Source organism: Dromiciops gliroides, chromosome 2 (assembly GCF_019393635.1).
Source record: "Dromiciops gliroides isolate mDroGli1 chromosome 2, mDroGli1.pri, whole genome shotgun sequence".
In the NCBI taxonomy this organism is placed as follows: Eukaryota; Metazoa; Chordata; class Mammalia; order Microbiotheria; family Microbiotheriidae; genus Dromiciops; species Dromiciops gliroides.
Window position 1 is genome coordinate 75132292 of NC_057862.1, and position 18121 is coordinate 75150412.

General features: G+C 37.9%; 1 protein-coding gene across 3 annotated transcripts in view; it reads left to right on the top strand.

Moving 5' to 3' along the window:
* HPSE2 (heparanase 2 (inactive)) overlaps nt 1–18121 on the top strand; it is a 693143-nt gene that overhangs the window by 530387 nt on the left and 144635 nt on the right. For all 3 annotated transcript variants that reach the window (XM_043980493.1, XM_043980494.1, XM_043980495.1), the window contains one exon: nt 6220–6326. In XM_043980493.1, the coding sequence (XP_043836428.1) occupies nt 6220–6326 (107 nt within the window). The remainder of the gene's footprint in view (nt 1–6219; nt 6327–18121) is intronic.

Sequence of the window (18121 nt, forward strand, 5' to 3'; positions counted from 1 at the left end):
TTACTAGCTGTGTGACCCTGGGCAAGTCACTTAACCCTCAATGCCCTGTAAAAAAAAAAAGAATAATTAGAAGAAGCATATCCAAGTCCTCCATATTCTTAGTACCTTACCTCTGAGCTTCCCTTCATTTTATTCTGTCTGTATCTTATTTGTACATAATTATTTATCTGCTGTTTTCACCATATGAATGTGAGTTCCTTGAGGGCAGGGACTGGTTATTTGTCCTTTTTTGTATCCCCAGTTTCTCTCATCCTTCTTAGGTTTAGGGTTCTTTTTTTCTGAACTGTTTTTATTGTTACTCTTTATGCAAAGGATGTTTTTGTTTTTTGCAGGGCAATGGGGGTTAAGTGACTTGCCCAGGGTCACACAGCTAGTAAGTGTCAAGTGTTTGAGGCTGGATTTGAACTCAGGTACTTCTGAATCCAGGGCTGGTGCTTTATCCACTAAGCCACCTAGCTGCCCCCCAGTTCTATTCAATCTTACCCAAAGCCCCCTGGATTAACAAAGAGCCAGGTATTTGTTTCATGTATGGATTATCTCATAAACTTGAATCCCAGCTCTGCCACTTATATGAATTTAGGCAACTCATTAAAGCTCTCTAATGTGATGTGTTAGAGGGCAGCGACTATTCATTTCTTGTCTTTGTGTCCTGGCACAGTGTCTGGCACAGAGGTGCTTATAAATACTTATTGATCAATCACTTTAATTAACCCATACTTAATTCATCTCTAAAATAAGGATATTGAACTAGGTGTCGTCTTAGAGACCTTCCAGCTGCGTGTCTGTTTTCCTTCTTGGTATGAGGATATAAAGCTATTGCTTCATCTGAATTCATTCTTGCCTCTGAGGACTGGATTTCTAGGCAAGATGGCATTGAGAAGGGAAAGAAACTGCTCAGTTCTCATTCACCTATGTCAGAAAAAACCCTGAAATTTGTACCAAATCAAATAATGATCAAGAAATCTAATAAAAACTAGAGCAAGTGCTTATTTCTACCCAAGATAGAAGTCCATGGGCAATCTATTGGAAAGGAAGCTGTCACCAAAGCCAGCTCAGGCAGTCAAAACAGCAGCCTCCCAACATTAATATAGACAGACCAGAGACACTTCTAGCCAGCAGGGCTCAGTATCTGGAGGAAGAAACAGTGGTGAGCTCCCCTCAAAGAGGCATTAAGGGTGGTTGGAATACTGTAACAGGGCCTTCTAGAAACCACCAGAAACCAGGACAACACTTGGCTTTAAGGTTCTTAGTACTCTGTCCTGATACTGTATAATGGGTCCTAAGGATCCTGGGCTCTGAATCTCTAGCATTCAGGTGAGGGAGGGGAGTAACTCCGAGAACTGCAGAAGCCCACATGACTCAGGATGAGACTAAGCAGAGCTGACCATCTCATCAAAAATTAAAACAGAGGCAGAACCTAGCCCAAGTCCTCAATTCAGGAACTAAAGTTTGAGATATGAGTAAACCAATGAAAATCCCAATCAACATAAAAAATTATTGTAGATCTAGAGATCCCACCCAAAGGAGGACTTTGTAACTCTATAACAACTATAAACACAGATTCAATGAAAAAATGAATTTTCTCAAGGACAACATGAATAGCTAGAACAAATGTATTCATCAAGAGATAAAGGATAAAATAAAAGCTCTGGAAGGAATTTTTTTTAATTTAATTTTTTTTTTTTTGCTGGGCAATGAGGGTTAAGTGACTTGCCCAGGGTCACATAGCCAGTAAGTGTCAAGTGTCTGAGGCCAGATTTGAACTTAGGTCCTCCTGAATCCAGGGCTGGTGCTTTATCCACTGCACCACCTAGCTGCCCCCTGAAAGGAAAATTTTTGAGGAAGAATAAATAACTTAGAACCAAAAGTGGCAAGCCTCAAGAAAAGGATTCCCTGATACATAGAAAATATCTAACAGATCATTGACTTCATAAGACAACATTTAATACATAAATAAATAAAATGAAAACATGGGAGGGGACACTAAAAGACAATATAAGATACCTAATATCAAAAGTGACAGGCCTGTAAAACAGATCAAAAAGAAATAATTCAACAACCATAAGACTCTGTGAAAACCATGACAAAGAAAAAGAGCCTTTTCATTGTATTTCAAGAAATCATAAATGAAAACTGCTCAGATATATTAGAACCAGAGGGCAAAGTGAAGATAGAAAGAATTCTCAAAATGAAAAGTCCTAGAAATGTCATAACCAAAATCCACAATTCCCACTTTAAAGAAAAAATATGACAGGTGCCCAGAAAGAAGCAGTTTGTTGATCAAGGAACTATAGTCAGGATCATAGGAGACCTGTCAGTTTCTACTGTAAACCTTGAAACCCAGTATTCCAAAAGGCCTGACAGACATCTTAAACACAACATGTCCAAAAGCTGAACTCATTATCTTTCCCCCCCAAAAAAAATCCCTCCTCTCTTTTCAGTTTCCCTATTCCTGTTGAAGGTACTACCATTCTTCCAGTCACCCTGGCTCACAAATTAGATGTCAGCCTTATTATTTCTACATTCCTAACATCTCTTGTACACAACTCCTGCTCTATTCTGATACTGCCACCACCCTGGTGGATGGAGGCTCTCATTACCTTGTGCCTGAACTATTGCTGTAGTGTGTTTGTGGGTCCCCCTGCCTCAAGTATCTCCCCACTCCAATCCATCTTCTACTCAGGGTGTCAAGTTGATGTTCCTAAAGCACAGCTATGACCATGTCACCCTGTTATTCAATAAATATCAGTGGCTTTTTATCACTTTCAAGGTCAAATATCAAATCCTGTTTGGCATTCAAAGCCCTTTATAACCTAGCCCTCCCTACCTTTACAGCCTTCTTAGACTTTATGATACACTCTGCAGTCCAGTACCACCAGTCTCTTTCCTTGCATAAGGCACTCCATCTCTTCCCCTCATCATCCTCACCCCCTGTTTTCCATGGTTTTCATCCGATCTCAGCTAAAGTCCCACCTTCTGTATGAAGCTTTTATCTTTGTGCTTTCCCTCTACTTATTATCTCCCATTTATCTTCTCTAAATCTTGTTTCTGCATAACTGTTTGCTTTTTATCTCCCCCATTAAACTATGAGCTCAAGAGCTGGGTTGTCTTTTGTCTTTCTTTGCATCCCAATGCTTGGCACAGTGCCTGTCCCATAGTGGGTGCTTAATAAATGCTAGTTTACTAACCAACTTCCTCTGATGTTGAAAGGAGGATTAAAAAGAAAATTAAAAAACTAGAATTTAAGAGGGTAGCTTAGATTGCCTCTTGGATAACCGAGGAATGATCAAACAATTATAGTATATGAATGTAATAGGATATTATTGCTCTGCAAGAAATTATGAAAGAAGCAATTACAGAAAATTCTGGGTAATATGCAATGATGCAGAGTGAAATGAGCAGGACCTAAATAACAATTATAGAAGAACATTACTGTAAAGAAAAATAACTTTAAAAGATTTAAGAATTCTGATCAATTCACTCATCGACATGTCTCTAGAGGAGCTATCATAAAATAAATTACCCATCTCTTGACAAAATGGTGATAAACTCAGGGTGCAGAGATATAAATCTTTGAATATGGATCTTGTATATATTCATTTGCTATTTCACCTGCCATGGATTCAGTTATCATCTCTGTGCTGATGGTTCTTAAATCTACTAATCCAGTCCTAACCTATCTCCTGACCTCCAGTCTTACATCTCCAATTTCCTAATGGCCATCTTGAATTAAATGTCCCACAGACATCTTAAACTCAACATGTCCAAAACTAAGCTCATTGTCTTTCCTTCCCTCCCTCCCTCCTTCTCTTCTGAACTTCTCTCTTCCTTGTTGGGCAGGGCTTAAACTTTTTCCATCCATGACCCCTTTTCGCCCAAGAATTTTTATGTGACTCCAGGTATATCAAATAGGTATACATAACCTTTTACTCTTACCAAACTTTTTATGACTCCTACCTTCAGTTATGCAATCCCATGTGGATCATGACCCACATTTTAAGAAGCTGTGCTATAGAAGATACCATCCTCCCAGAAACCCAGGTTTGTAATCTAGGTGTCATCCTTGTCTCCTCACTCTCTTACACACACACATAGGCAGTCTGTTGCCAATTTGTTTCAATTTTACCTTCATAAGATTTCTGCTCTTCACACTGCCATTATTTTGGTGGAGACCCTCATCACCTCCTATATGGACTATTGAAATAGCCTGCTGAATTCTCAAATCTCTCCCCACTCCAGTCTGTCCTCCAATGAACTAGCAAATTGATCTTCCTGAAGCACAGGTCTGACCATGTTATCCTACTCAAACACCCCATTCAATAAATTTCAGTGGCTCCTTGTCACATCCAGGATCTAATATAAAATATTCTATTTGGAATTCAAAGCTCCTCATAATTCCTCCCCATTCTACTGTTCTAACCTTCTTATTTTTTACTATTCCTCTCTCCACCTACTCTGTGACCCTGTAACACTGTCCTTGCTTTTTCTTGAACAAGATACCCCATCTTTAGACTCCAGACATTTTTCCTGGCTGTCCCCATGCCTGGAATTCTCTCCTAACTCATTTCCACCTTGTGAATTTCCTTGGCTTCCTTCAGGGGCCAGCTAAAATCAATCTCTCCTACAATATGCTTTTTCTGGTCCCCCTTAATGCTAGTGCCTTCCCTCTGTTGATTACCACCACTTTATCCAGATATATATTATTTGTGCATAATTGTTTGCATGTTGTCTCTCCCAATAAACTCTGAGCTCCTTGAATACAGGGACCGTCTTTTGCTTTTCTTTGCATCCCCAGAGGTTAGTACAGTACCTGGTATATGATAGTATGGCCTTAATAAAGGCTAGTTGACTGATTTGTTAGAGGTTTTTTTTTCCCTTTCTCTCCATTTTTAATTGGGAGAAGGCTCAGGAGGAGAGGGAATTAGTAAGAGTGATACAAAAAAAAAGGCCATTGAAATACTTTAAAATACACAAAAAGAACAGAAATAAGTTCAGAAGGAAGCACAGATGATCAGGACAGCTTTAAAAATAACATGAAATTTATTACATCCTTTTCAAAAAACAAGATAAACAGTACGACAGACAGGTTCATAGTTTTATATACAGAATCTCCTTTTGTGTTTTGCTACATATGTGAAAGTTTTTTGGCATAAGATAATAGTAAAAGTAATAGTAAAAATTAAATTAACGAGGAAAAAAGATTACTTTGAGTGTTTGATATGTCTCAGTATTAATAATACTACCATATTTTTAGTAGCTTGTCATGGTAATTCATTTTCTTTTTTTCTTTTTTCTTGGTAGTATTTTATTTTATTTTCTAATTACACGTAAAGATTGTTTCCAACATTAATTTTTGTAAGATTTTGAGTTCTAAATTTTTCCCTCCCTCCCTTCTCTCCCCCCTCTCTAAGATGGCAAGCAATCAGATATGTTATATATATATATATATATAATATCATGTTATACATATTTCCATATTAGTCATGTTGTAAAAGAAGAGCTGATTCATTTTCAACTTGGATTCCACATTCATTCTAATAAGGTTTTTTTGTTGTGTTTTGTGGGGGGAGGGGGTTTCCTTTTTCATATATCTGAGGATATATTCATTTTTTCTTCTGAGCTTCCATCATTTTTAAGTTAATGTCTTCTAGAAAAGACAAAAGGGCCATATAAATACTTCATAAATTTTAGTCAAAAAAAAGTCCCAATGAATCATTCAGTACCATAGTCCTTGGATGAGAGCCTGAGTTAGTGTTGTTGTCCAGAGGATCTGGGTGCATTCTTGCTCCTCCACTCTTCTATAGCACTTTGTTGTGCAACTCCCTAACATGATTATGGATAACATTTTATATTATAGTTATCTTTCTTTTTGTCTTATCCATCAACTGTTTTAAGTTCAATGAAGGGGGATTTTTTGTTTTAGCTCCCTATGTTCTTACCACCTAGCTTAGAGCTTGGCAGACAATAGGTACTTAATAAATCCTTGCTCTGGTACTTCCCATTTTTGCTCAGCTCTGAAAGGTATATAGAAAAGTTCCTAGCATGTGCAGACAGTCAGCTTGCAGAACTTCTCATTTAGGAACACTCAGTCCAGGGCTAGGATCTAGGAGAAGCACAAAGGAAAAATTTAATTGCTAAAGGGCAATGTGTTTTTTTCTGGCATGCAGGGAAAAGAGGTTCATTTTCTCATAATTTTCATGGCTTTTGTTTTATGAACAGGTGGTAAACACATATACCCCAGGGAAGAAGATTTGGCTTGAGGGTGTTGTAACCACCTCAGCTGGAGGCACAAACAATCTCTCTGATTCCTATGCTGCTGGATTCTTGTGAGTAACATCTGAATTTCAGATATAAGGTGATGGGAAGGAAAAAAGATAGCATTCCTGCTATGTTCCTGATTACCTTATTCTGCCAATTTGGGGCAACCAGACTGCTTGAGAGGTAGCTTGAATAGAGTGCTTGATTTTTAGTCAGGAGACCTTTGTTCAAATTCTGCCTCAGATATCTCATAATTGTGTGATCAAGGGCAAGTCACTTAAACTATCTGATCTAAAGTTTCTTCACCTTAAATGCAGATAAGCACATCCTCATTTTTCACTCTCACTCTTCCCTTTCTCCCCCACATCCAGTAAGTTGCCAGGTCTTGTTTATTCTACCACTACAGCATATCTCACATTCAACCTCTTCCTTCTATTCCCACCACAATTGGCCATTCTGGCTCACGTCACCTCTTGCTGGACTATTGCAGTAGCTTCTTGAACCTGTCCTGCACATAAAGGCTGAAAAGGATACCCCTAAAGAGCAAGCATGACTAGATCATTCCCTTACACAAGCGCCAGTAATTGCCTGTTGACGCTAGGATAGCATACAAAGTTCTCTGTTTTTCACTTAAAATCCTCCCAAACTGACCTCAACTTGGTGTTTTTTTAAGTTTATTACATATTACTCTTCTCATAAGTTCACAGTGAAGCTGAGCCACTTGTTCTTTCCTGTATAGCATAAGTAGTGTTTCCACTCACTGGATATGGAGCATGGAGACAGTCCCTGGCATGGCTCGCTCACTCCAGCTTGCTTTCACAGGTCTAGATGCCCAGAGAAAGACCACCACCATATGGATAGACTGAAAATGGTTCATGTACTAGGGGTAACCCTTTTGAGAGGGAGGAAATATACTTTCATTATTCACCACTCTAGCTCTTGAACTCTCAACTTACACATTTCTAATTAGAGTAACCCTCACTCACAATAATAATACTTCTAAAGATATTAAAAATAACCATTTTAACAAAAGAAATAATAACATCATAGGTACTCATAGATTAAGTACATGGATAATAAAATACATCACAATTTGTATATAAACCTGGGTCCCATGGCTGCATCTGTGGAGGAGAACTGGCATACATTTACAGGAACCTGGAAGGGAAGCATATGAGGGAAGCAAACTCATATGTTTGACATAACCTGCACTATTGGACAGCAGGCTTTGATGTCATTGGTCCATGCAGGAACATCTGCAGCACAAAAATCACTTCTCTCTTAACTGATCATCTTTTGGTTCTCACTACTTTCCAGCTAGTCATTCCTTTCTACTCTAGCTTAGCACTTAGAAGTTATTTCAAGTTACTCTCTCTCATCCTTAGAAAGGCATTTAGAAAGTGTTACCTCCTAATGTGACTAGCAATTTTCTTTTAAGTCAGAAAGTTGCAAAGTTCATCAGGCAAGCTGCTCTATGAACCAATCCAGCCAACTCTTCATTTGCCGTAATGCTGCCTTGTCCAGTTAGAGGAGAACTCAGAAGAAACAGTTCAGGTTGACTCCCTGGGTAAGGCAAAATCAGCTTCAACACCTCTTATACAGCAAAGCAGCAACAGTACTTTTCTTTCCCCTTTCTGCTTTCCCTCTCAAAAGAGAAGGGACAAAAAAGAACTCCTTGATATACTTGAAAAAATCTCTCTTAAACTGAAGCCTTCATTCAGCCAGTCAGGAACAAGTATCAACAAGTATCAACAAGATGTGTTTGGCTTCATACATTTTTTTTTATCCTCTTCTGTCAGGTTCTTAATTCTTCTGCTTCAGTTTCTTCTCCTATTTCATATGCTTTAAAATAGTTTAAGTCTCTTGGTTCAGTGGAGTGTCTCATTCACTGCCCCCCCCCCCACGACAGATTACTCCACCCAATTGAGTGTATATGTTGTTCCCTCATTGAGCCAACTCTGAGGTCTTTGAGCCAATTCTGATGAGTGTAAGGCTCATTTCAGTGGAGTTTCTTTTACTTAAAAGGTAATAACTCACCAACTTCTTTTTAAGAAATCAACAATACTTTTTAAATGATATCTGTCATGAAATAATTACATGATTTCTCATGTTTTACCCTATCAAGTTGTAAAACAGTTACATACAAATGACTGAAGTACCACAATGACCTGCAACTCTTGTTTTCGACGCATTGTTCAATTTATTTTTCTTCCCTAAAATTTTGTTTCTTTACGTTCATATTTTCAAAGTATTTAAATAAAAAAGTGCTTACTTTCAGTTAGAAGTTAGTGAAAAATAAAGATTTATTTTTCCCACTCAAGTTATTGCACCCCCTGAAATTTATTCACAAACCCTAGGCTAAGGATCTCTGCTTTAAATCATCAAATTGTTCACATTGAAGCAAAGCATCACCCTACATCTTTCACATGGTGATTTATGTCTTTATATGTATGTTACCATTCATTTTCTGTCTCATGACTCAAATCCCATCTGAAAAATTGTGTTTCTTCATACATGTATTTTAGCACAGGCGTTCTTAATCTGAGGTCTGTGAATTTGATTTCTTAATATCCTGATTACTCATCTTCAAATATAATTGGTGTTCTTTGAATCCCCTGTATCACATTTCATTCTGTTCATAGACTTGACCACACTGCCAATGGGCTCTATCACATAACAAAAAGGTTAATAAACACTGAATTAGGCAATGGAAGGGGCTTACAGATATTTTTAAATATAGCCCATGTCCTCAAGTGCAGTCTAGTAGGAAGATCTGTGTCATTTGAAATATTGGGGGGAAGTCTGTCTCTGTTCTAAGTTATTGGGGAACTTAGCTGGGATTTCTAATATATTGCTACTTATAAATTAATGGCTATAGTGCCAATTTTGGCATTAAGAATTTCTTGAACCATATTAAATGTTAGTAAAGAATTGACTGCATTTAACACAAGCCAAAAAACCCCAGCACGAGAGAGAAAGAGAGAGAGAGAGAGAGAGAGAGAGAACATGGCTCCAAAGTAGATTTCAGAAGCCCTACATTACCTAGAGAGAGAGGAATGCATGGCTGGTTCAGGATCCTGGGCACAAGACAGGAACAAGCATGTAAGCTTCCTGTGGTCCACCCTGGTTCCTGCTTCCCTGGGACGACTCTTACACACAGCTCAAAGCTAATTGGCTAGCATCATTTAATTCTTTTGGTTGATGGGACCTGAGAGTGGTCCATATCATAATAATCAGTACCATGCTGAGCTCAGACAGACCCTCTGAGGAGAAATGTGCTCTCAAAAAGGTGTGGTTTTAATCTCTACTGAGTTAGTCGGATCTCTAATGCACCTTTGCGCTGGCTCTGAGAAACCAGCCAGAGTTCCTGAGTGGGGGTAGGGTCACTGGGTCCCCCCAAAACCCATCATTAATAATTATTTTCTCATAGACATGTACTTAAATAGCTATGATACAAGCTTTGTGTAGTAAGTGCCATGAGAATGCTAAAATGTGCTTTGAATGTGCATAGGAAGGAGAATCACTTCTAGCTGCAGATGTCAGGGAAGGTCTTTATTGAGAAGATGACAGCTGAGATTGGTCTTGTCTTGAAGAATAGGTAAGATTCTGATAGCCAGAATGTGTATATGTGTATTTGGGGGAAGGGGTTGGTTGGGATTCATTTAGAAGTAGAGAGTGTGCATTTCAAAAAGATGAAACCACGTGAGCAAAGGTGAGGTTGTGAGAAAGGGAAAGAAATGTTTCAGAATTAGGGAAACTAGTCTACTCTGACATAAGCATAAAATACATATAGGGAAATACTGACATGGTTCTTGAGAACCTTATTGTATTTTTCGCTTACATAGTCACATATAATGGCCTCTCCTCATCTCTTCTGAGTCACAGATATGGCCAAAGACATGCTATTACCTGAATCTAAGGAGCAGATCAATAGAATCTGTTTCAGACACGATAGAATTGTGAGCCTTTCATTCTCATGTTCTACACCCTGCTCTCCAATGGCTGGATATTCTTGTCCCCTCAGCCTGGCTTGCCAGCATAATTCCTGCTCCTTTTTGTTCTCTATCTTACACCTCCCAGGAGGCTATTTTCACTGGCTTGCCCAAATGCTACAAAACTGACAAGCTTTGAACAGTATATTATAGGTCTTCCTGGTTCCAAGGGCATTTCTTTTTCTACCACACTACTTTGCCTCTTTAAATGAGGTAAATATCTTTTTTGTTTTGTTTTGTTTTTGTTTTTGTGAGGCAATTGGGGTTAAGTGAGTTGCCCAGGGTCACACAGCTAGTAAGTAAGTGTCAAGTGTCGGAGGCTGGATTTAAACTCAGGTCCTCCTGAATCCAGGGCCGGTGCTCTCTCCACTGCGCCACCTACCTGCCCCTGAATGAATATATCTTCTTAACATACTCTGCTACTCTTTGCCTATTTTATTTATTCTATTTTTCTATGAGTCGTCCTATAAAGTATCAGTGATATCTGTGAGGTAAAATTTGCCTTGTGCTTTAGAATCTCTAGTTTACTTTGTCGATTGCCTGTATTTTGTGTTTTGGTGTAGACATCTGAGGCCATGGATTTTATTGTGGGATTCTCTTGGATGTGAGTTCCTGTGGATTTAGTTTAACATCCTTTGTTAGACATTGGTTCCTATAGAACACTGGGCATTTTGAAAAGATCTGACAGTTTTTAGTATATCATAAGCTTAATATGAGTCAGCAGCATGAAATGGTGGCCAAGAAGGCCAAAGCTGCATTAGGAGAGGTGTCGTGTGGAGCACTAGAGAGTGAGGGACTCTCCCTTGGGCAAAGCACTTCTCAAGGATTGACACCACATTTTAGGAAAAAAAGCAGCAATATGGATAGTTTCCAGAGCTGGGCACCCAAAACAACAAAGGGCTTTAATTCTATTCCCTCAATTGAATGGGGCAACATTTATCTTAGAAGAGAGGGTACAATGGAAGAATGGGAAGGACATCTTGCTAAATGTATTCAGGTATTTGAAGTAGTATTATTTGAGAGAGAAGAGAGAAGGGAGGGAGAGACAAAGAGACAGGCAGAGACAGAGGGAGGCAGAGAGAAGAGAGTGTGGTTGCCTCATTCTGCTTGTCCCCAGAGGGAAGTTGAAAAGAGACAGATTTGGACTTGAAGTAATGAAAAACTTGCTAAGAGTTAGAGCTGTGCCAAAATGGAATGGACTTCCAGGAGAGATAGTGGGGTCTCCCTCAGTAGAGGTCTTCACTAAAGTCTATGTGGCTGGGGGCAGCTAGGTGGCTCAGTGGAGAGAGCACCGGCCCTGGAGTCAGGAGGACCTGAGTTCAAATTTGACCCCAGACACTTGACACTTACTAGCTGTGTGACCCTGGGCAAGTCACTTAACCCCATTCCCCCCGCGCCCCCCCAAAAAGTCTATATGGCTATGTATTAGATATATTGTAGAAAGGTCATGGTCCAATTCCTTCATTTTAACAGCTGAGGACACTTTGGCCTCCAGAGGTTAAGTGACTTACCAAGGTCACAAATCCAAGTTCCCTCACTCCAGAGGCATTACTCTTTCTATTATACCACCCTACTTTCTAGAGGATTCTTCTTTAGATATGAATTCATCTAGGTTCTAGGGTCTCTTCCAATTTTGAGATCCTAGAATTCAGTGATTTTATCCCTTTTATTGTACCTACTGTTCTTTATACCATCTGGATTCACTGTTATTTAGATTTAATTTTGTCTTCCACATTATTTGACCTTTTATTGTTTAAAGACTTCTTGACTAGGTTCTTAATCAGTCAGCCGTATTTTTACTGGTCCTCAATAGGTACATTCCATCCCTGGCAAAATACTTATATTTTAAGCCCTGGTCTAGACATCCAAATCCCATTCTCGGACCTCTTAACTGGGTGTTCACTTCCCAGATATGCCCTTTTTCTCCCAAAGTCTCTACCTTCAGTTGGCAGCAGTAATGAAAATATCATCTGTGCTCCTCGATTCTTACCTTTCATGTCCTGGAGTTCATTACCCCAATCGGTGCTTTCTGATGTTTAGTCTGGCTCTATGACCAGTTGTTGGCAGTAATTGTCAGGCTTGGGAGATCTCAGGAGGCTGCCCACATGTCCCACTAAAACCTCTGTTATATTTATCATGTTAACAAATAACTATCTCTATGCCCCTGATCATGTAGTCACCAACCACCAGAAATATCTTCTCTCGCTGATCATTGCTGGATGAACTCTTTTATGATGACACCCATAATTCCACATCCTTCTTTCTTGGAGGACAAGAAGCTACTTTCTCCTAATAAGGACCAATTCCTGCCACTATAGGAAGAGTTTCACACAGATTACTTAGCTTGAAACGTTCAGTTGTCATTCTTCCATTTCTTTTTCAATAATAGTTATCATTTACATAGCACTTTAAGATCTGTAAAGCACTTTACATTATGTCATTTGATTCTCCCAACAACTCTGTGAAGTAGGTGCTATTATTGTCCTTATTTTAAAGATGAGTTTGAACGAGGTTAAGTGATTTGTCCAGGGTCACACAGCTAAGAAGTGTTAAGTGTCTAAAGTGAAATTTGATCTCAGGTCTCCCTGATTTTAAGTCCACTATACAACCTAGCTACCAGCAGGTTTTAAATTTTTTCTACTCACCAGACTCAACTCAGGTAAGGATTCCTCTCCACCGCTAGAGATCCTTTTTATTCTTTTTCCCCCTTGAATCATTTCTTTCATTTCAGACCCATGGTTCACAACTGAAGTTTTGGGCTTTTGTGGCCTGGATTCAGTTTTGGGAGTCTCATGTTTCCATCCAGGATTTCCCCTGGAAACATCAGACTTTAGTTAGCGTCTCCTTGAGGATCCTCAGGATAGGTTTTAGTTTTTAAGCCAAGGTAAAGTATAATGGTACAATGGGCTTGTACCCAAGCCTATGGATATTCAAAACAATTCTTGGGTTGGCCAGTGGTCCTATCTCCCCAGGGATCTAGGCAATTTACCTGACTCATAATAACAGTGAAGGGACAGATTAAAGTTTTTATTCTTTTCAGATTTGGAAATTCCTCTTCTAAGGGCTAGTGTATAAAAGCTTTGTGTTAATTAAAATCTCTTTGAAGGAAGGGGTGGGCCTCCATGTTCAAGGGGTCTGGCTTGATGCCTTGATCTCCTCAGTCTGGTCCTATGCCACCACTACTGATGAGGAGGTCTGTATATCCTGACCCTGCTGTCACACACACACACACACACACACACACACACACACACACATACCTGTAGCTCTGCTGCTCTTTCTCAATCAGCTGACAAGCTTTTACTAAGTACTTACTGTGTACCAAGCCCTGTGCTATATGCTGGATATACAAAGAAAGGCAAAAATGTAGTCCCTGCTTTCAAGTTCATATACTAAGGGAAGAGAAATATATAAACAACTCTACCTACAAGATATAGATATAGATATACACACATACATATATGCATATAGACACACACACACACGCACACACATTATAAATGGGAGATCCCAGAGGGAAGGCGCTAGCAGTCAGGAGATGGGGAAAAGCCTCTTACAGAAGCAGGGGAGATATGAGTCTTGAAGGAAGCTAGAAGACAGAAGTGAGGAGAGGGAGAAAATTCTAGGCCTAGTAGACTGCAAGTTGAAGGGCACAAAATTGGGAAATGGAATGTCTCAGCAAGAAGGCCAGTGCCACTGCATTACAGAGTACATGGAAAGGAATAAAGCAAGTTCATAAAGGTAGAAAGAGGACATGTTCTGAAGGACTTTAAATGCCAAACAGATAATTTTTATATATATATATATATAGTTTGTTTGTTTGTTTGTTTGTTTGTTTTGTGGGGCAAGGGGAGTTAAGTGACTTGCCCAGGGTCACACAGCTAGTAAGTGTCAAGTGACTGAGGCCGGATTTGAACTCAGGTATTCCTGAATCCAAGGCCAGTGCTTTACCCACTGTGCCACCTAGCTGCCCCCCAGATAATTTTATATTTAATGCTAGATCCCAGGAGGCACTAAACTTTTCTAAGTAGGGATGTGACATGTTCAGAACTGCCCTTTAGAAAAGATCACTTTGGCAGCTGAGTGGTGGATGGCTTGGAGTGGAAAGAAACTTCAAACAGGTAGAGCAACCAGTAGGCTATGGCAGTAGTCCAGCGGTGAAGGGATGTGGACTTCTACCAGGGTAGCAGCTGTGTGAGTGAAAAGATGAGGTATGTAAGAGAAGTTATAAAGCTAGAAACAAAAAAAACTTGGCAACAGGTAGGTTGGAATAATTGAAAGTGTCAAGGATGACACCTAGTTTATGAGTCTAGGTAACTGGGAGAATGGTGGTGCCCTCAGTGGTAATGGGGAACTTCAAAAGAGAGCAGGGTTTGGGAGGAAATGTAATGAATTCTGTTTTGGACATATTGAATATTTTTTCTAAGGCTGAAGTTCTTTTTTTAATGATTTTCCCCCCAATTAAATGTAAAAACAATTTTTAACATTCTTTTCAAAATTTTTTGTTATAAATTCTCTACTTCCTTTCCACCCTCCCTTTATCCTCTTGATTGAGAAGGCAAGCAATTTGCAGTCATATTTCTACATTAGTTATATTGTGAAAGAAGACAGACAAAAAAAAAGCCAAGAAATATAAAGTAAAGAAAAAGTATGCTTCGATCTGTATTCAGACTCCCTCAGTCCTTACTCTGGAGGTAGATAGCATTTTTCATCTGTCTTGGATCATTATATTGCTGAGAATAAGTCATTCACAGTTGGTCATCAAATAATATTGCTATTACTATATACAATATTTTCTTGGTTCTTCTCATTTTATTCTGCATCAATTTATGTAAGGCTTTCCAGGTTTTTATGAGAGCATCCTGCTCATTATTTCTTATAGTATGTTATTCTCTCTTTGATCCATTTCTGATGAGAGTAAGGTTCACATGCTCCCTCAACTTTCCTCATCTCCCCCTCCACTGTTAAAGCTTTTTCATACATCTTTTATGTCAGATGATTTACCTTATGCTACCTCTCCTGTTTCCCTTCTCCTAGTATATTCCTCTATCACCCCTTAATTTTAATTTTTTAAATAATCATCCCATTATGTTCAACCCTATCTATGTAAGCTTCTTCTAACTTTCCTAATAATGAGAAAGGTTTTAGGAGTTACAAATATTATTTTTCCATGTAGGAGTATAAACAGTTTGACCTTATTGATTAAACTTATGATTCCTCTTCCTGTTTACCTTGTTGTGCTTCTCTTGAATCTTATATTTGAAAGTCAAATTTTCTATTGAGCTCTGATCTTTTCATCAGAAATGCTTGGAAGTCCTCTATTTCATTGAATTTCCATCTTTTCCCACCCCTGAGAATTATATTCAGTTTTGCTATGTAGGTTATTCTTGGTTATAATCCTAGCTCTTTTGCCCTCCAGAATATCATATTCCAAGTACTCTGATCCCTTCATGTAGAAACTGCTAAATTTTGTGATATCCTGTCTGGAGCTCCACAATATTTTAATTGTTTCTTTTTGGCTGCTTGCAATATTTTCTCCTTGACCTGGGAACTCTGGAATTTGGTTATAATATTTCTGGGAGTTTTCATTTTGGAGTATCTTTCTGGAGATGACAGGAGGATTCTTTCAATTTCTATTTTACCTTTTGGTTCTAGAATATTAGGACAGTTTTCCTCGAGAATTTCTTGAAAGATAATGTCTAGGCTCTTTTTTTGATTATAGCTTTTAAGTGGTCCAATAATTCTTAAATTATCTCTCCTGCATCTATTTTCCAGGTCAGTTGTTTTTCCAATGAGATATTTCACATTTTCTTCTACTTTTTGATTCTTTTGATTTTCTTTTATTGTTTCTTTGTGTGTGTGTTTTATGGTTTCTTAGTGTCTCATAAAGTCAATTATCTTTTACTTGCCCAATTCTATTTTTTAAGGAATCTAGTCAGCTTTTGTACTTCCGTTTCCATTTGACCAATTCTACTTTTAAAGGAATTCTTTTCTTTGGCGAATTTTTGTACCTCTTTTTCCATTTGGTCAGTTCTGCTTTTCAAGGTATTTTCTTCATTGGATTTTTGTGCCACTTTTATCATTTGGCCTATTCTGTGGTAAGGTGATATTTTCTTCAGTATTTTTTGTTTCTCTTTTACCAAGCTGTTGACTTTTTCCATGATTTTATTATATCACTCTCATTTCTCTTCCCATTTCTTCTACCTTTCTTTCTGGTTTTTAAAATCCTTTTTTAACTCTTCTGTGGCCTGAAAACAATTCATATTTTTCTTTGAAGCTTTGGATGTATTCATTTTGACTTTGTTGTCTTCTTCTGAGTTTATATTTTGATCTTCCCTTTACCATTGTAACTTTCTGTAGTCAGGATCTTTTTTTGCTGCTTGTTCATTTCTCCAGTCTATTTCTTGACTTATAACTTTTTGCTAAAGTGGGGCTCTCAAGTTTCAGGGTTTTTTGTGAAGCTGTTTTCAGAGATAATTCTGGAAAAGTTTTTGGTTCTTCCAAGGTGATATGATCTAAGAAGAGGTGTCTTTACTATTCTCTTATAGGACAAAGGGTTCTTGAAATTCAATTTTATCCAAATTTAATGAGAGCCTTTGGCTCTATTAGCAGAAAATTTTATAGTCATAGAATATCTTTCTCACCATTATGCAGAATTGCACACATATACATGTATATGTATATGTATACACACGTATATATACACATGCATACCTATGTATGTGTATATATACATGCACACATGGACATACATATATATACACAGAAACATATATTGTTTTTATAATCTATTCCAATGTTCACAATCTTTGAAATCTAACTCTAATAATTTATGTTGCAGTTTAAACTCATTTTGCTCCTGTTCTATCAGTTGTCATGTAAAGATATAATGTAAATTATGAAAACTGTTTTAATTTGTTCAGAGAAAAAACACAGTTGTTCATTTTGTCTTTTACTTGCAAAACAGAACAAAAGACACTTAGAAGAGAATGAAAAGAAAATCCTAGCAAAAAGACTACAGCAATCAATATATTTTTAAAAAATTATTCACTCTGACTAAGATGGATCTTTTCCAGAGTTCAGCATTAGAAAAATAATTGATATGCTCATATTAAAAATAGCCCCAAACAGAGAATTATAGCAACAGATACTCCCAAATCCTTTAACAAAGTACAAGACACATTTATTTTTAAAAATTATAAAGGCATGACGGGCATTATTTGCAATATACAGGAGTAAAGCAAGGTTGCCTTTTTCCCCCACTGTTATTTACCATAGTTCTAAAAATGCTAGTGCTAACAATAAGACATAAGAAAAGAACAAATTCATAAATGCTTGCAAAGTAGACAAGATCATCCTTACATATTTAATTATAAAATATCAGAGAATCAGTAAAGAAACAAATTAAGAATAGCTTCAGGAAGGCAGGAGTATACCAAATAATCCACAAAAGTCATCAGCATTTCTATGTAGCAAAAACACAATCCAGAAAAAAATAATAAGGCAATCTCATACAAAATACCTATAAAATACAGAAAATATCTGAAAGCCAATCTACTAGCACACACTCAGGACCTTTTTAGGTATGGTTACAAAATATTCTTTAAAAGAATAAATAAAGAACAATTTAAATAACTTGATGGGCATTCAGTGCTCATAGCTGGACCATGAGTTGGACAATATAATAAAAATAGAAATACTACCTAAATTAGCTTACATATTTAGTGCAAAGGTCTCACAGAAGGAAAAAGAAAACAAGATAATAGAAGAAAACAACATCAGGTATCTCTCATAGCTGTGGCTAGGGGAAGAGTTTTTTTAATCAAGTGATAGAGCTGATCACATAACATAAAAGAGATAAATTCAGTTAA